General features: G+C 34.3%; 3 protein-coding genes across 10 annotated transcripts in view; 2 read left to right on the top strand and 1 right to left on the bottom strand.

Annotated features, from left to right (window-relative positions):
- LOC101747129 (protein sickie) overlaps positions 1-8,057 on the top strand; it is a 209,959-nt gene extending 201,902 nt beyond the window's left edge. For all 5 annotated transcript variants that reach the window (XM_062672477.1, XM_021349549.3, XM_038015827.2 and 2 more), the window contains 8 exons: positions 118-769; positions 1,641-1,790; positions 2,503-2,699; positions 3,168-3,276; positions 4,478-4,670; positions 5,603-5,761; positions 6,148-6,231; positions 6,307-8,057. In XM_062672477.1, coding sequence (XP_062528461.1) covers positions 118-769; positions 1,641-1,790; positions 2,503-2,699; positions 3,168-3,276; positions 4,478-4,670; positions 5,603-5,761; positions 6,148-6,231; positions 6,307-6,429 — 1,667 coding nt within the window. In that variant the 3' untranslated portion in view covers positions 6,430-8,057. The remainder of the gene's footprint in view (positions 1-117; positions 770-1,640; positions 1,791-2,502; positions 2,700-3,167; positions 3,277-4,477; positions 4,671-5,602; positions 5,762-6,147; positions 6,232-6,306) is intronic.
- Positions 8,058-10,760: 2,703 nt separating this feature from the next.
- On the bottom strand, positions 10,761-14,030 carry LOC101740928 (centrosomal protein 43). Of its 3 annotated transcripts, XM_062672481.1 has the most exons (3): positions 13,248-14,030; positions 11,891-13,169; positions 10,761-10,943 (listed from the first exon to the last, which is right to left on the bottom strand). In XM_062672481.1, exons 1-2 carry the CDS (start codon positions 13,420-13,422, stop codon positions 11,983-11,985), a joined length of 1,362 nt encoding a protein of 453 aa, XP_062528465.1. In that variant the 5' UTR covers positions 13,423-14,030; the 3' UTR covers positions 10,761-10,943; positions 11,891-11,982. The 3 variants fall into 3 exon arrangements, with proteins under 3 accessions (XP_062528465.1, XP_062528464.1, XP_062528463.1); XM_062672480.1 differs by having other exon boundaries at positions 11,477-14,024; XM_062672479.1 differs by having other exon boundaries at positions 11,891-14,024.
- Positions 14,031-14,634: 604 nt separating this feature from the next.
- Positions 14,635-15,211, top strand: part of LOC101735335 (gamma-aminobutyric acid type B receptor subunit 1) — a 166,284-nt gene continuing 165,707 nt past the window's right edge. Inside the window, exon 1 of one of the 2 annotated variants that reach the window (XM_012692557.4) lies at positions 14,635-15,077. The gene's annotated coding sequence lies outside the window, so the exon portion shown is untranslated. The remainder of the gene's footprint in view (positions 15,078-15,211) is intronic. The other variant, XM_012692556.4, reaches the window with a different exon arrangement.

Below are 15,211 nucleotides of genomic sequence, written 5' to 3'. Positions count from 1 at the left end.
TTAGTAATAGTTTAGTATTTTTAAATTTAATAGGCGCCATCTTATTTACAGTTCATTGGGTTTTTTGGGTTTTTATTTGAACAATTAACTATAAAACAAAATATTGTAACATTGTAGGTGTAGCAGACAGTCAAGGTGACACGACTGATGGGAAAAAGATTGCGATAGCTGTTTATTTAGGTCAACCGGAAACATTCCAAAGATACTTCGAGGAAGTGCAGGACACGCTCACAGAGTCCGAATGCAGGTTCTACGCGAAACAAATGGGTAGCGGCTTCGGGAACCACTTCGACAAACAACCGAGCTTCGACTCGCCGAGAATGTCCCAAAACCATAGTCCGGACGTCGAAAACCAAGACTACCCTCAAATGAATAAATCGAACACGAATAGCCTTAAGAGCAACAAATCGACGCACAGTAGTTCGTACAAAAACGTTTACAACAGTGACTCGACAATAAACTGCAATGAGTACGTCATAGCCTACACATATATCTCGGGCAAGACTACTTGGCAGAACTTAGATTATATAGTTAGGAAATCGTTTAAGGATTACTTGTCTAGGATAGATTTGGGAACGAATCTCGGTTTGAACACGGATTCTATTACGTCTTATCACCTGGGAGAAGCGACTCGGGGTCCTGAAATCGGATTTCCAGAGTTGTTGCCATGCGGATACATAGTGGGAACTGTAAACACGCTGTATATATGCTTGCAAGGAGTCGGGAGTCTGGCTTTCGACAGTCTCATACCAAAAAATATTGTATATAGGTGAGTAATGCTACTACATAACTAATATATTATATGTACATATTTATACAATAGTTAGGTTTCTTTTACACATGGAAAGCAGTATATATTATATACTGCTTTCCATGTGTAAAAGAAACCTAACTATTGTATAAATGAGGTATCATATGCATCCTTTCGATAGATACTTTGTAAAATCTTAACTTTTAATCATTGATAGAATTTTATATAATGAAGTGTCATTTTCTCTAATTATATTGAAAACAATCATCGGTTGAAACCAATTGAAACACGTGCGCTATTGTCGTATGTTGATCGTATTTTAGAAGGCATAGTCAATGAGGCACCAATCAACTCTTTTCTAACTGAACAAAATTAAACTTTTGACAAAACTGTTGCCGACAAAAAATAATACTATCGGAAAAAATATGACTGAACGCATAGATAACTAACAAAGAAACAAATATTAATTGTTATTATCAGATTTTATAAAAATAGTGATTGAATGATTATTTTAATTTAATTAACATCTCTCATTGTTTTTCGTCGTCTATTATGTGACTATATTGCACTTGACTTATGTTGCAAGCCAATTTTTTTACTTGTTGTTATATTTTGTATCTTTTTAGCTTATAATGTGTATTGTGTGCCAAATAAATAAATAAAACATATATGAATGAATGAATAATAAATGACAATAAATAAATAAATGAATACATAAATTAATATATAAATAAATACATGAATACATAAATGAATATATAAATAAATACATAAATAAATATTTTTACATAAAAAACGTCTAAATTGTATTTCTGCTCTACGAACTAAACATAAGTAAACAACTATGTTACGAAGCAATCGAAATTAATGATATTTGTCGTTTGCACAGATATGTATCACTATTGTCGGAGCACAGACGAGTTATTCTCTGCGGACCGAGCGGCACTGGCAAGTCGTATCTAGCCGCTAAACTTGCTGAGTTCTACGTCCAGAAAACGCAGAGACGAGGCAATCCTGCCGAAGCTGTTGCGACTTTCAAGTAAGTAGAATTTTTGGCGGCTCAGTGCTATGGTATAGTGTATAATGAGCCCACATAGCCAGGTTCTGTCGCGAAGCATTTGTACATTACCGTTTTAAGGATGGTATTATTATTTTGTTAGTTTTTTATTTTATTTTTATTGGATAAATGGGTGGACGAGCTCACAATCCAACCAATGTTAAGTGCTTACCCATAGACATATACAACGTAAATGCCGTCACCCACCTTAGGAGATATGAGGTCTAAGATCTCAGTATAGTTAAAACGGCTGCCCCACCCTTCAAATCGAAATACATTACTGCTGTACAGCAGAAATAGGAAGGGTGGTGGTACCTACCCGTGCGGACTCATAAGAGATCCTGCCACTAGCAAAATTTACTAATTTCACAAAATTTACTAACTTTACTAATTTCACTCTCGTCTTTTAGACAAGTTGCCCACCTGTTGTCAAAGGGTTACCTCATAGTTAACAGAACTTAAAAGAATTTGTCTCTTTGATGCATGAGGTTTAAATCTTAAGGGCACTGGAAGATTTTAAAAAGTTCGTATTTAGTAAATTCGATCGGTACTACATACACCACACAGATACAATTTCTCTAAAATCGTAATGCAATGAACGGATACCTGTTTTCTCAAGTCGCATGATTTTAAAGTTCAGCTTATGGTGTCTAACTATGATATTTTGTTTAAAATGAGACTTATTGTTTCGTAGTGTCGATCGGAAATCGTGTAACGAGCTGCGTGCGTATCTAGCGAACATCGCCGAACAGTGCACCGCAGCGGCGACCGGCGAGGAAGCGCCGCTACCTTCCGTTGTTGTGCTCGACAACTTGCAACATGCGTCTGCTTTGGGAGACGCTTTCGCCGGACTGTTGCCGCCCGACAATAGGAACATGCCCGTCATTATAGGTACGTTTGCCGCGTCGCATCAATTAGGTGCCGTATCCATAGTTGTTAATCTTATTTAAATTTTTAAATAACTAAATTGAGCTCGCGATTTCGTTCGATGTTACAAAGGTGCTGCGTTCAGTTCGTCTTATCGTATTCCTCTCTTTCATCTTTGGATGATGACGTAATTATATAAAAAATATATTAAATTTTCACAATTAAGAAAATTGCAGACTTCTTTAAAGAGCATTTACCTTTATTTTATCATTTTGCTTACCTTCCATACAACTCATTTTACCTTCTTAAGGGAAGAAAAGTTTACAAAGATCCTCCTTTAGTAGATTCTTATAAAATAAAAATCATCAAATGCCAAAATGTTGTAGTTTAATTTTATAATTTAATTAATAGTTATTTAGTATGTATATTATATAATTAGTTATAATCGTAATATAGTTTTGTACATTATATATAATTATTATCGTTCTGCAGGAACAATGTCTCAAGCGACGTGTAATACAACTAATCTCCAACTACACCACAACTTCAGGTGGCTCCTCACTGCAAATCATATGGAACCGGTCAAAGGATTTTTGGCTAGGTAATAACTTTCGGACATATGATGTTATCACGTCAAATATGAATGTTTCCGTAATACACGTAACAGTATATGTAATTAGTACAACAAACGATTACCTGCTGTTTTTGTTTGGTTATAAAAATTGTGTTAATTTTGTTTTTAATGATTGTCTATATCCTCTTTTTCGTTATTATTATTTTTACTATTAGTTATATTAGACATTGATATGAAAATACAAAAAAAAAGGAGATAAATGTAGTAGTGGTTTGGTTTTTTAATCTAAATTTTAGTATAATATTGTAAAATTCATTGTAAATTTCAAATCATGCAATCAGCGGTAGGCAGCGGCTTGGCTCTTCCCCTGGCATTGCTGAAGTCCATGAGCGACGGTAACCACTCACCATCAGGTGGGCCGTATGCTCGTCTGCCTACAAGGGCAATAAAAAAAAAAATCAAAAACGAATGAAGTAAAGGAGACACCAAGAGAAGAAACAGAAATATGCCCTCTCTATGGCATGTTGCATTAGATTTACTAACTGGAGATATAACCCAAGGCGGGTTGAGGTCAGATACGGGTAAGAAGAAGAATTGTTGGAAGATATTAACAACTCTTCTTCTTGTCTTATACCACATTAGGCACATTAGGGTCGGCGCGTGTAATCTTATCATGTTGCATACGGATTTGGCATGAACTTTACGACCGGTCGCCGACGTCAACTATCCTTGGGTTATATGTTATATCTCCAGTGGTATCAAATAAAAAAAAAATTATTCAACATAAATAAAAGTACATGCCAATTCACAAAAACTAGCTTCCGTCCTGAAAAGAACTGGCAAGAAACTCAGCGGGCATGTCTTTTTTTTTTAAATATTAGATTCCTTATTAATATTAGATTAGATTATATAGAGATTAGATAATAGAGATTAGAGTATTATAACGTAACAATTATTGCAATATTGAAATGCCCGGAGCGAGTAACTCATTCCCACTTTGTGCAATCTTCTAGATAATCATTAACTTTATAGTAAGCTTTATTGCACAGATGTTCTTTAATAGTTTTCTTAAACCATATATCCATATATCCATTGCAACATGTCTCTAAGAGTGTGTTCTGAAACACTTTGGATTATTATTGCTCATTTAAGTTTCTGTCACATATTAATTGCGTGTTAATTGGTTTCCAACGCACACACAAAATTTCATAAAAATTAAATAATACAGGTACCTGCGTCGGAAACTATTCTCGCTGGAGTTGCGACTCGGCAGAAGGGAGCCAGCTTTGGCTACGGTGTTAGAATGGCTGCCAGGAGTTTGGTCCACGTTGAACGCATTCCTAGAAGCACACTCCTCAAGTGACGTCACAGTGGGACCCAGGTTGTTCCTAGCCTGTCCCATGGACTTGGAAGCTAGTCAGGTAGATATTAATACTGAAAAAAATCTACTATCTTACATATCTTAATTAATATATATTGTTTCGGTAACTAATTGTTGATAGCCTATGGGGCTATTTCAACTACACGCGGATTGGTAAGTGAGCTCACGGGGCTCAATTTGAGAAGACTTGCTAACACTAGCCCTAGCAAGAGCAGTGCTTCACTGAATCTATAACCGGATTGGAATCGCGACCCACTGAGAAGATCCGATGAAAATCTTAGTGGGTTGTGTGCGACATATGCAAGGGCGATGCTCATGATCGACAGTAACAATTCTTTAAAAGGCGGTCCGTATGGCCAATATTCAATGTACTAATATGAACAAAGAACATTATGTATACATATTTGAATTTGAAACAATCTTTACAGATTAATATCGTGTTTTATTTACACACTGTCGACTGTCGTTAGTAATCTCAATGAAATTGTAAAGTATTCGTAACATAGGGAGTAATTTAATGACAATAAGTATCAAGATATTATTGTTCAGTTTCTGAAATTAAAAATGTCAAGGAGTGACGTCCGCCATAACACAAAAACTCTTTCAAATCCAGCCGTCAAGAGCAACGCGTCAATTTTATAGTTTTCTTTATTAAGTCGTTAATTTATCATATAATAAGGTTCAATAAATATTTTATACAAAAAATACAGTGCAAGCTCAATTACCACAACACAACAATTCCATGCATACGACTCGCGAAAATCTAAGCAAACACTACGAATTAATTAATCAAATCAATCAAAAAAACATAATTTATGATTTTTTTTAGCATAGTGGGCAATACCCTTTTATTCATATTAATTATATACGGTGATGCGAAAATTATTTCTTTACTGAATTATTTAAGAATGATAGGCATAATATAATATTTTAATACGCTATCTTTGTTTATAATTTTAAATCGTATTCCAGGCGTGGTTCGCGGACGTGTGGAATTACAGCATAGTGCCGTACGCTTCGGAAGCAGTCCGAGAAGGGGTCGCGTTGTACGGTCGGAGGAGACACGCTGCGGTCGATCCCTTGCAACACATAAAAGCATCTTATCCTTGGAGAGAACCAAACCATTCCCATGTAAGCATTTGCTTTAATTGGAACGAACATTACATAGAGAAAAGACGGAGGTCTGTAGTTCTATCAGGGATATCATACTGTTCAAACCGAAACATATGACTGCTTTGTACACCTCTCTAGTACTGAGAATGTACAGAAGAATTTATTCAAATTTTTTTTATATCAGATTACGAAGCCTATATATGAACCGCAAAGACGAAATATGTAGGGTATAGTCAGGATTTTGTGTTCAATAAAATTCAGTAAAGCACACGATGAAGAATGATATATATAAAATGAATCTTGAGCCAACAGAGCTATAGTTGAATTTCGACTACAGGACGAACACTAGCTATTTTAATTTGTCAAAATATACATTGTCTACACAACCCGTTTACTCATTGCAGACACTACGACCTATCACCGTAGACGATGTCGGTGGCGAAGAGTCTAGTCAAGATGCGACAGCTAACAACAATCAAGACCCATTGGTAAATATTGTCATTGAAATTGTTGTCTTATCATTGTAGATAAAAAACCTATTTTCAATTGTAATTTACTCACAGCTAAACATGCTAATGCGGCTACAAGAAGCGGCTAACTACAGCGGGAACCAAAGCCAAGACTCTGACAACGCCAGCATGGACTCGAATCTCACTCACGACAGCTCTATGGGAAACGAGTTATAAGATTCTATGCTTCACAAATAAGAATATTTCATGATACGAACAAGACAATATGAGCATTTGCTAACTATGTAATCGTTTAAAGCCAAATATGTCCCGGGACCGTTCCTAAAGTTGTAACATTTAGAGCACCTATAACCCAAAACTGGATAATAAATAAATTTAGGACAGTACATCTAAATTAAAAGATTTCGACTTTTCAGTTGGTTTGGTTCTAATTTCTTATTGATACGAATGCGATCATGTTTATTGGTCTAAATATAGCAGTCATATACTTTTTTATCTTTAAATAGACTTTACACGAATCCTAAATTGTTTTTTTACCAGTTTAATAATCCGTGAACATATTGCACAATTTTTTATCTTTTTTTTTTCAGTGTGGAATTTTCTTGTAAAACCGTTATTGTCAGAATTTGAAATTCTATTAACTAAAATATAATTAAGCTCTTCTCATTACATGGAAAACGAGAAACTCTTCGAAGTGGTTTTCCATTTTCTACATCAATACACGTTTACTTTTAAAGAAACGTCACTTTTCCATCATGTTCCCGCCAAAAATCTTTCGCGGCAATGTGTCACTGTCAACTAATAAAAAATCAGAAGCGCCATTTCGAGCTTTCGTTCTTGGGAACGGTTCCAATACACCCTGTATAATTTGACGTTGACTCCTGTTCAACTTGGTGTACAAGAGCGAGATAGACAATTAAAGAAATATAAAATCTAAATCGGAACTATACATTTTATCCTAAGTGTCAACATATGCACGTATCGAGAACTAATCTACTACACTAATCATGTTTTCTTCGTGACACGAGGTTTCACAAACCAAGTTAAGATTAACGGTAACAAGGCATATTATGAAGAATTAAAATTAATGAAACACCAACAAGTATTCATGTTTATATTTAACGAAAACCGGTATTGGCGTGAATATTATGTTATGTAATTATAAGCCAAATATTTGCCATATAATTATGTGTATATTGTATTTTTATATTTATTTAGCTGCACTAGTTGGTTATTTCTTGATTTTTGACTGGTGGAAGCTATTTATATGTATGTATTCTTTCCGAAAGCATATTACTCTGCAGTGTTTGCCTTCAAATGCTTTAAGTAAGAGTATTCATGTCTTTCTATAGGTATATTTTTGCAATGTGCAAACACTCCGAACTTAGTCGTATAACTCGTATCAATATTTAAATAACGAACAGTGCCTAGAGCGATATATTTTCCATTTTTTATAATAGCAAACCTTTTAGGATACTGTTAATGTTTTTTATAAAACATTGTGGCTTACACTATTGTTATATTTTTCAAATTTAGTATATTCTAAATGCATTTGTACTACTGTAACATGTATAAGACATGCAATATATGAAAGTGTAATTTTTATACCATTTTCATATTAAAACTCATGTACCTAATAATAAAGTATTTAGGTGTAAATATGTTTAATATATATTTTTTTTCTATGCAAATACACTAACCGCTACGTTATAATTACTTTTGTATAGAGAATCGTAACAGCGAATTTGCTGTTTTCGGTATGGATTGATTTGTGTGCATAAATAAAAAGTGATATCTAAAATCTATGCTTTACAGAAATTGTGAAATAAACTTTGATTATAAAACTATGTTTTTTTTTTCTGTGCGTGCCGATATAACATTAAATGGAACACTCATCAACCCTTTGATGAAAAATTAAGGCAATACTGAATTCAACTTTTCCAACGTGATATTACGCTAGATTGATTGAATGAAAGGATCATTTTAACTAGTTTGATTTCTTATGAATGACGAAAGTCTGTCAAAAATGCCAAGGGTTCCCGTTGGCTGTGGACAAGTAACTGCCTATCCAGATGCGTTTTATGAGTGATAGACCGGACGATTGGATTCCTATTAGAAACTTCTTAACGTAAAAGCTACAGTGTTACAAGATATTTAATAACATCATGTAACACTGTAGCTTTTAAGTAGAGTAACCTCTATTGTCGAAGTCATTCGTGAGCATGAGAATAATAATAATCAATTCTTATGAGATTTAACAACTTTCTCAATTAACGAGAGTTGAACATTTATTCCGTGATACTCCTATATCGAGCCACATATCGCTATTTACTGCTGTTTTTGGAGGTTTGAGAATGACCAGATAAACATGTTAATAAGTGAAACTTCATTGAAAGTATAGTTATATATGAATACCTACTCAATTTTAAAAAAAACGAATGTATTTTCATTTATTGCACAGTGCACGTGGTTCATGGAAGTTCTTCTCATTTTGTCTAAGATAAACATAACGAGGACAGCTTTTGGTTCATAAATAACTTTGTCGATCAATTGACTGTTCTACGACTGGATCTGAGTTCGATTCTCAGGCCTAACCCATGTGTCTTTGGCACTCATAATAAGGAAGGGAAGGGGGGAAAATTGTAGTTAAAGGGCCATAGAAAGCGCGGTGTAAATGAATTTTTGAGAACTGGGTGAATCACATCATCGCTACAAAGATCATGTCTTTTATGCTACATGGTTACCAAAGCCTATATACTTTTATTCATCCCATAAGCATAGTTAAAACGAAAACATCTTATTTTTTTTATAACATACAACAAATTCTCCAGAACCTAACATGAATAATAGGTAAGAATGACAGGTTCCAAATTCAAATACAGTATTAATTTTTTTTATTTTGTGTTTGGCGAGATCGTAAATTAAAACGTTAATACCATCAGCGAGCATCAAGTCGAAGACTCAATTATATTCTGAAAAGAATCTACATCTTTAAAATAACAACATAACAATCTCTTCGTGACAGAGTACGGAGAACGGTTGTACGTATTCGCGTGGACGTGGACTCACCTGCGTACTGAATTTCGTAAAATTATTAATTACGTGATAATAATTTTTACCATGCAGTATTTGAATTCAGAAGATAGTTATAGTGTGCTTTCGCCTTAGCATACAGAACATACATACTCCAAACTAAAATGCGCCACCCACCTTGAGATATAAGTTCTAAGGTCTCAAGTATAGTTACAACGGCTGCCCCACCCTTCAAACCGAAACGCATTACTACTTCACGGCAGAAATAGGTAGAATAGGTACCCACCCGCGCGGACTCACAAGAGGTCCTACCGCCAGTAATTACGCAAATTATAATTTTACGGGTTTCATTTTTATTACACGATGTTATTTCTTCGCCGTGGAAATCAATCGTGAACATTTGTTGAGTACATATTTCATTAGAAAAATTGGTACCCGCCTGAGATTCGAACACCGGTGCATCGCTCAACACGATTGCACCAGACGTCTTATCCGTTAGACCAGTGATTCCCAAAGTGGTCTATATCGACCCCTAGGGGTCTATGACAAACTGCAAGGGGTCTAGGTCAGCGAAAAAAAATTTGGGGTGCACGGTAGTGGACCTCAACACATACACTGATAGTACCTATTTACTTACATCATACTATCTTATAATATCAAGACATCATTAGTCGAGGAGATTTAAGATTAACCCTTACAAAATTGACGCTAAATGTTGATAATTTATTATTAAAGCATCAGGTCCATCCTTCTCACTAAAAATATTGACTTATTGCTTATGTTATTTTATTTATAGTATATTTTATGTTTATTTTATGTTACGTATATTTTACATAACAGATACAAAATTTTATTTTGAGTAGTTTTAATTTGAATTCAATTAATAAATGTATAAATTAACATTTGTTTTTACTTTAAGTTTTTAACACTAAACTTTACTACAGTTAGAAATTTACAGGAAATCAATATCAGGTAAGTAGGGGGTCTACCCAACACGGAAAAACATGGCAAGGGGTCTACGACACAAAAAAGTTTGGGGAACTCTGCGTTGGACCATGCGACTTCCCAGACAGTGAGAAGCACATACCCAGTTTTGCTTCTCTTTTTTTTTCCTACCTAAGCTGATGGTTTAGAGACCATATCGGCGTAACCTTAACTACTAAGAGAGCTAACGGGGCTCAAACCTGACGATATTCCTAACACGAACGCTAGCAGGAGCCGTGCTTCGCAGAATCTACCGCCGAATCGGAAACGTGACCCGCTGCGAAGATCCGGCGAGAAACTCAGTGGGCTTTGCTTCTCACCAGCACATCCAAGCTAGCAGTGTTCGATGCTCCACTTGCACCTTCGGGTCAACCTCAATCCGGATGTCCATGTAATATTGTGGTATAGGCCTGCTAATCGGTGACCGGCATTATGGTTTTCCTCAAGATAGATAACCTATTCTCGGAAGGAAGTCTTGTTATGGAAAGGGACTGTTGTCCCACAACAATTATGCACCAAATAAAACAAAATTTACATTACATTATCTCATTTATTGACATCATAAGTAGGTATGTTTCAGCACAACTATCTTTTGATACAGAAACTGAGTTCTTAATGCGGCAATTTGGACGGAACCAGTTGTATTTAGGACTAGAATTATGACTTTTTAAAGGAACTTGTTGCAATTCAATTAAATAAGGCACAACCATTCTCTGAAAATAAATAATTTTAAATCATTCATTCGAAACTTGGATTACGAAAGAAAGTTCATTTTGTACTTGACAATGAACGCTTGTGAACAGCAATATCCAAAAATAATTGGAAACACAATTACAGTTTCAGCAGTGTTTAAGGTATTTGTACATTGAACATTTTACTTACTTATTTTTCCTATCCAAAACATTAACAATACTTTAATTCCTTGAAATTTTCTTAATTATAATTAAACTACAATAATATAAAAATACTTTTGTTTTTTGTTTTAAGTACATAAAATTACAGTCACATTGCACTGTAGACGAATTGTCGCCATTACATATAATCTACAAGTCAGTGAGAGACTAATTCAGATTAACAAATTTAAGAACTATATAGTTCAATATACCAATTTGAATGTTTGTCAATTCAAAAAAGATTCTGATTGAATAATATGAAAACAAATTAATACTGAATGAATAAATAATTAATTACAATCAATGCAATACAGTTTTATGTTAAAAAATTTATAATCCATCCAATCACTCACTCCTTCAAATCTTAATATGAAGATTACGAGTTGGTAAGGTCATCAACTATCATGTAAAGAAGGCATATGAATTGATATAACTTTTTTTACATTTTGCATCATTTTTGACATGAACTGTATCTATCATACATCAATAACATTATTTGACATTACTAAAATTTTCTCTTATATAATTTTATTATGCAATGATTAGTCAAATTTTATCAGTAATAAAACAGTGTTTTTATTTATTTTATATTTACTGAGCATTTTTATTAACTGTCTATGACTTAAGGGCAAATTAAATTATAAAAAAACCATTAAAATTATTAGACCCATGCTTGGGACAAATTTTATACTTTTATATAAAATAATAAATAGGATACTTTTGTAAATACTAACATAGGTAGTATCATTTAAAAATTAGTCACTTACATCCGGCATAAGATATTATGTTTGAAATAAATTGCTCATATTAAATGCGTAAATAATCTTCAGAATGTATTGAGTAAATCTTTTATTTAATATTAGTCACTGTGAATGTCTAAACTAAGATTAGACAATGAATGTATTGGTGATTCTGTGAAATCCCCAGAATCATCACTTAAACTCTTATTCTGTCTTATATTAGATTTACTATGTAGAACACTTTGTGATAACTTTGATTTATTTGTTGAATGATCAATTTTAGAATTATTCTCGTTAGAGGAACTTTTTTCACTCATCAAATCAGCAATATCAGAAATCGAAATCGAACTGCGCGAGCTCTGTGACCCTTGATTTTGACTTTCTATTGAAATATTTTTGTGACTATTATCATTTGATCGTTTAGTAGATTCTTTGTGAGGACTTTTGTTAAATTTAGGTGATGATGTTGAAAAGTCATTACTATACTCCACTGTATCAGCTTCAGATATACGAGAATCAATTGAGGGTTTTCCATCTTTAGATTTACTAGCGCTTATATGTCGCTCTTTTGATGATAAGGATGAAGCACTACTTATTGTTCCAGATTTGGATGAATCAACAATGTGCTGTGATTCACTCCTCAAATTTCCTATAGAATAAGAAGGAGCAGGCTGTACAATATCAGCATTATATTTCTGTTGTGTTCCTTGTAATGCAACTTTATTAAGATCATCTATAGTTTGGAATGGTTTTAATTCTGCATATGAGGTAGAATCACTACTACTAGGTAATGCACGGAATTCTTTCAAAGTGTCATACAATGATGATTTCAGTTCTGGGGCATTTGGTATGCTGTGATTTTGATTATTATGTAATGAGCCATTGGTGTGTTGTATAACACTTTGAGTATTGGTTCCTTTTTTCATCTCTATAATGTGGTCCCCGGGAATATATTCTGAACTCGACTTTTCTTTAGCAGATTCACTAGAAGTGTCAGTATCGGAATTATCTAAATTGAGTCTTAAGCGTAATTTATTTCTGTCATCAGAGGATATATCTGAAAGAGAATTGCTGGTAGTACTCGTCTGAGAGTCGTCATGTACTAGATAAGTATGATTTTCCTTTAACTTGCTCCGGTTCATTTTATCTTCTTTAGTGTGTCTCTTCTTTTCAAAGTATTTATTTTGGTGGTAAGATTTAATCAGTGATACTAGAATCGGTTCCTTAAGGCCTTGTTTGTCGAGGTAAAGTTTACCGTTAAGCGATTTCTTCCCTTCGTATTTGTATTCTCTTTCTTGACGCGACTCTGACATGTACACAAACAATGTATTTTTGAGGTTGCAATATTCCAAAAACTCGTGCACAATTGACAAAGCTAACTTACCTTCGGGTAAGTTAAAGATGTTGTCTAAGCTCGGATTTTGTTTAATGTCACAATCTTCCTCGAAAGCCAAAAAAACATTTGCCCGGAGCAAAGCGCGTATTTTCGCTAATGATCCGTTCTTTTCTAAAGCTTCGATCACCAAGTCCCTGAGTTCGGTGTCTTCGGATTGCGCCATAATAAAAAACAAACACCAATATCCACGTTATAATGGAATTGAAGGAATTTTAATCCTTACTCCTAGATTTGTTTTAGGTGTTTGTTCGTTTCGTGACAATACTGACAATAACAACACGTTGTTTTGACAAATATGGAATGTCAAAATGACAATTGGATCGCGTTTGAAATTTGTATAGAGAGTATTTGCATAATCGATTAAATTAATTGTTAAAATCACGTTCAATATTCATAAATAATTATGTTTTATAATATAGAGAGTGGTAATAAAGTACTATACAAAACTCATTAATGTGATTAAACCCAATAGCTCTCGGCAAAGTTAATTATTTACCTTACCTATGAAATTACCCCAGATATGTATTTTAATTTTATTTCAAAAAACAATTGTATATTTATATAGTATTATATTTATGTAAATGCACTTATTCTAAAATGTCGCAGCAGTAACCCAATTCGTACAAAGGCCAGTAATCACAGGTGCGGCCTCCGTTTTACATTACTTCATGTTACGGTCTTCAGTACCCAAGAATGCATTTTATTTAAAGATGGTTTGCTCTTGAATATCTTTCTATTGAAGCGTGAAGCTGAAGTTTGCTAGTAAATTAGTGTTGGTCGTTATGACTATGCTTCTCAGTCAGGGTAAAACTAGGAATTTACGAATTTAATCGTTCAGATACCTATTACTCATTTTATTACTTGCTGAACTATATTAATCTAGTGGACAATACCAGCTCCAACTGCAACATCTCGGTTCTATATCTCTTGATTTTTGCTTTGTATCTTAAATGGTATTGATCAACTCAAAACCTTTTCCTCGACAACAAATGGCAGAATCAAAGCAATGTGGCTTACGGTACCATGGTCTCCCCCAATCTCACGTGTTTTCGGTGCATGTTTTGTGATGATAATTAAAAAGAGGTGATTGTTGAAGGTTTAAAAATATTTTTCTTCATGATTATTTGCGTGTGTCAATGAATATATTAATTTAATTTTAGTTTCTATGGAAAAAATAGATTTTTTTAAATACATTCTTTGGAATTCATAATCAGATTAACTGAAAAATTATTACTAACAGCAATAAAACAAACAATTACTAACCACTTATATCTATTAGAACCTTTATAGAAACTCCTTCTTCAAATTTAGCACAATAACATTTACCTGGAATTATATTCAGTGTAAAGTTTTCGAATTTTATAAATTTAACTGACGGAACATCCAGATTTCAAGCACCTCGATGTGCTCGATTACAAGGGGTGAAGGCTTGCGCCGGGAAAATATAGGAAATTCAGTCAGTCGGGCCGAGCGAGCGCGTGAGGGCGGTGTACCGTCTGACTCCCTCTAAGCCCCATAATGAAACTTAGAGCATTTCCAATTCTTATAATAATAACATTTTTCTAAGGACTTAAAACAATCAGTGAATCCCATTTAAATTTAAGTACTGTGCATAAACTGTCAAGATGAGGCTACATGTGTTAAAATACTAGTGGCGGGAAACCGTTTTGATATCTCGCTTGACGTGTTGTGTCTATGTGTATGTAGAGCGAGAGGACCCGTCTGCCCTAGAGGGCGGCCGACATGCTGGTTTCGTCGTGAATCGATATTTTTGGAACGTTGTAGAGCAGAAACCATGAGGTCCGAGGCTCAATAAAGGTAGGACAGGTGATGTTATTAATATAGATTGTTCTGAAGGCGCCTCGTACTACAGTCCGGCGGTTATTGTGAAAGTTGTTCGAGCACCGCTATGGGCACCATTAGCCCATCATCCAGAGCCAGCAACTTTCGTT

This window comes from Bombyx mori, chromosome 15, assembly GCF_030269925.1.
Source record: "Bombyx mori chromosome 15, ASM3026992v2".
Classification (NCBI taxonomy): Eukaryota; Metazoa; Arthropoda; class Insecta; order Lepidoptera; family Bombycidae; genus Bombyx; species Bombyx mori.
Note: the sequence above shows the minus strand (reverse complement) of the source record. Positions and strands in the feature narration are given on the sequence as shown.

Excerpts from the sequence above, each read along its gene's own strand:
- LOC101740928 (XM_062672480.1), bottom strand. The coding sequence starts at position 13,422 with ATGGCGCAATCCGAAGACACCGAACTCAGGGACTTGGTGATCGAAGCT.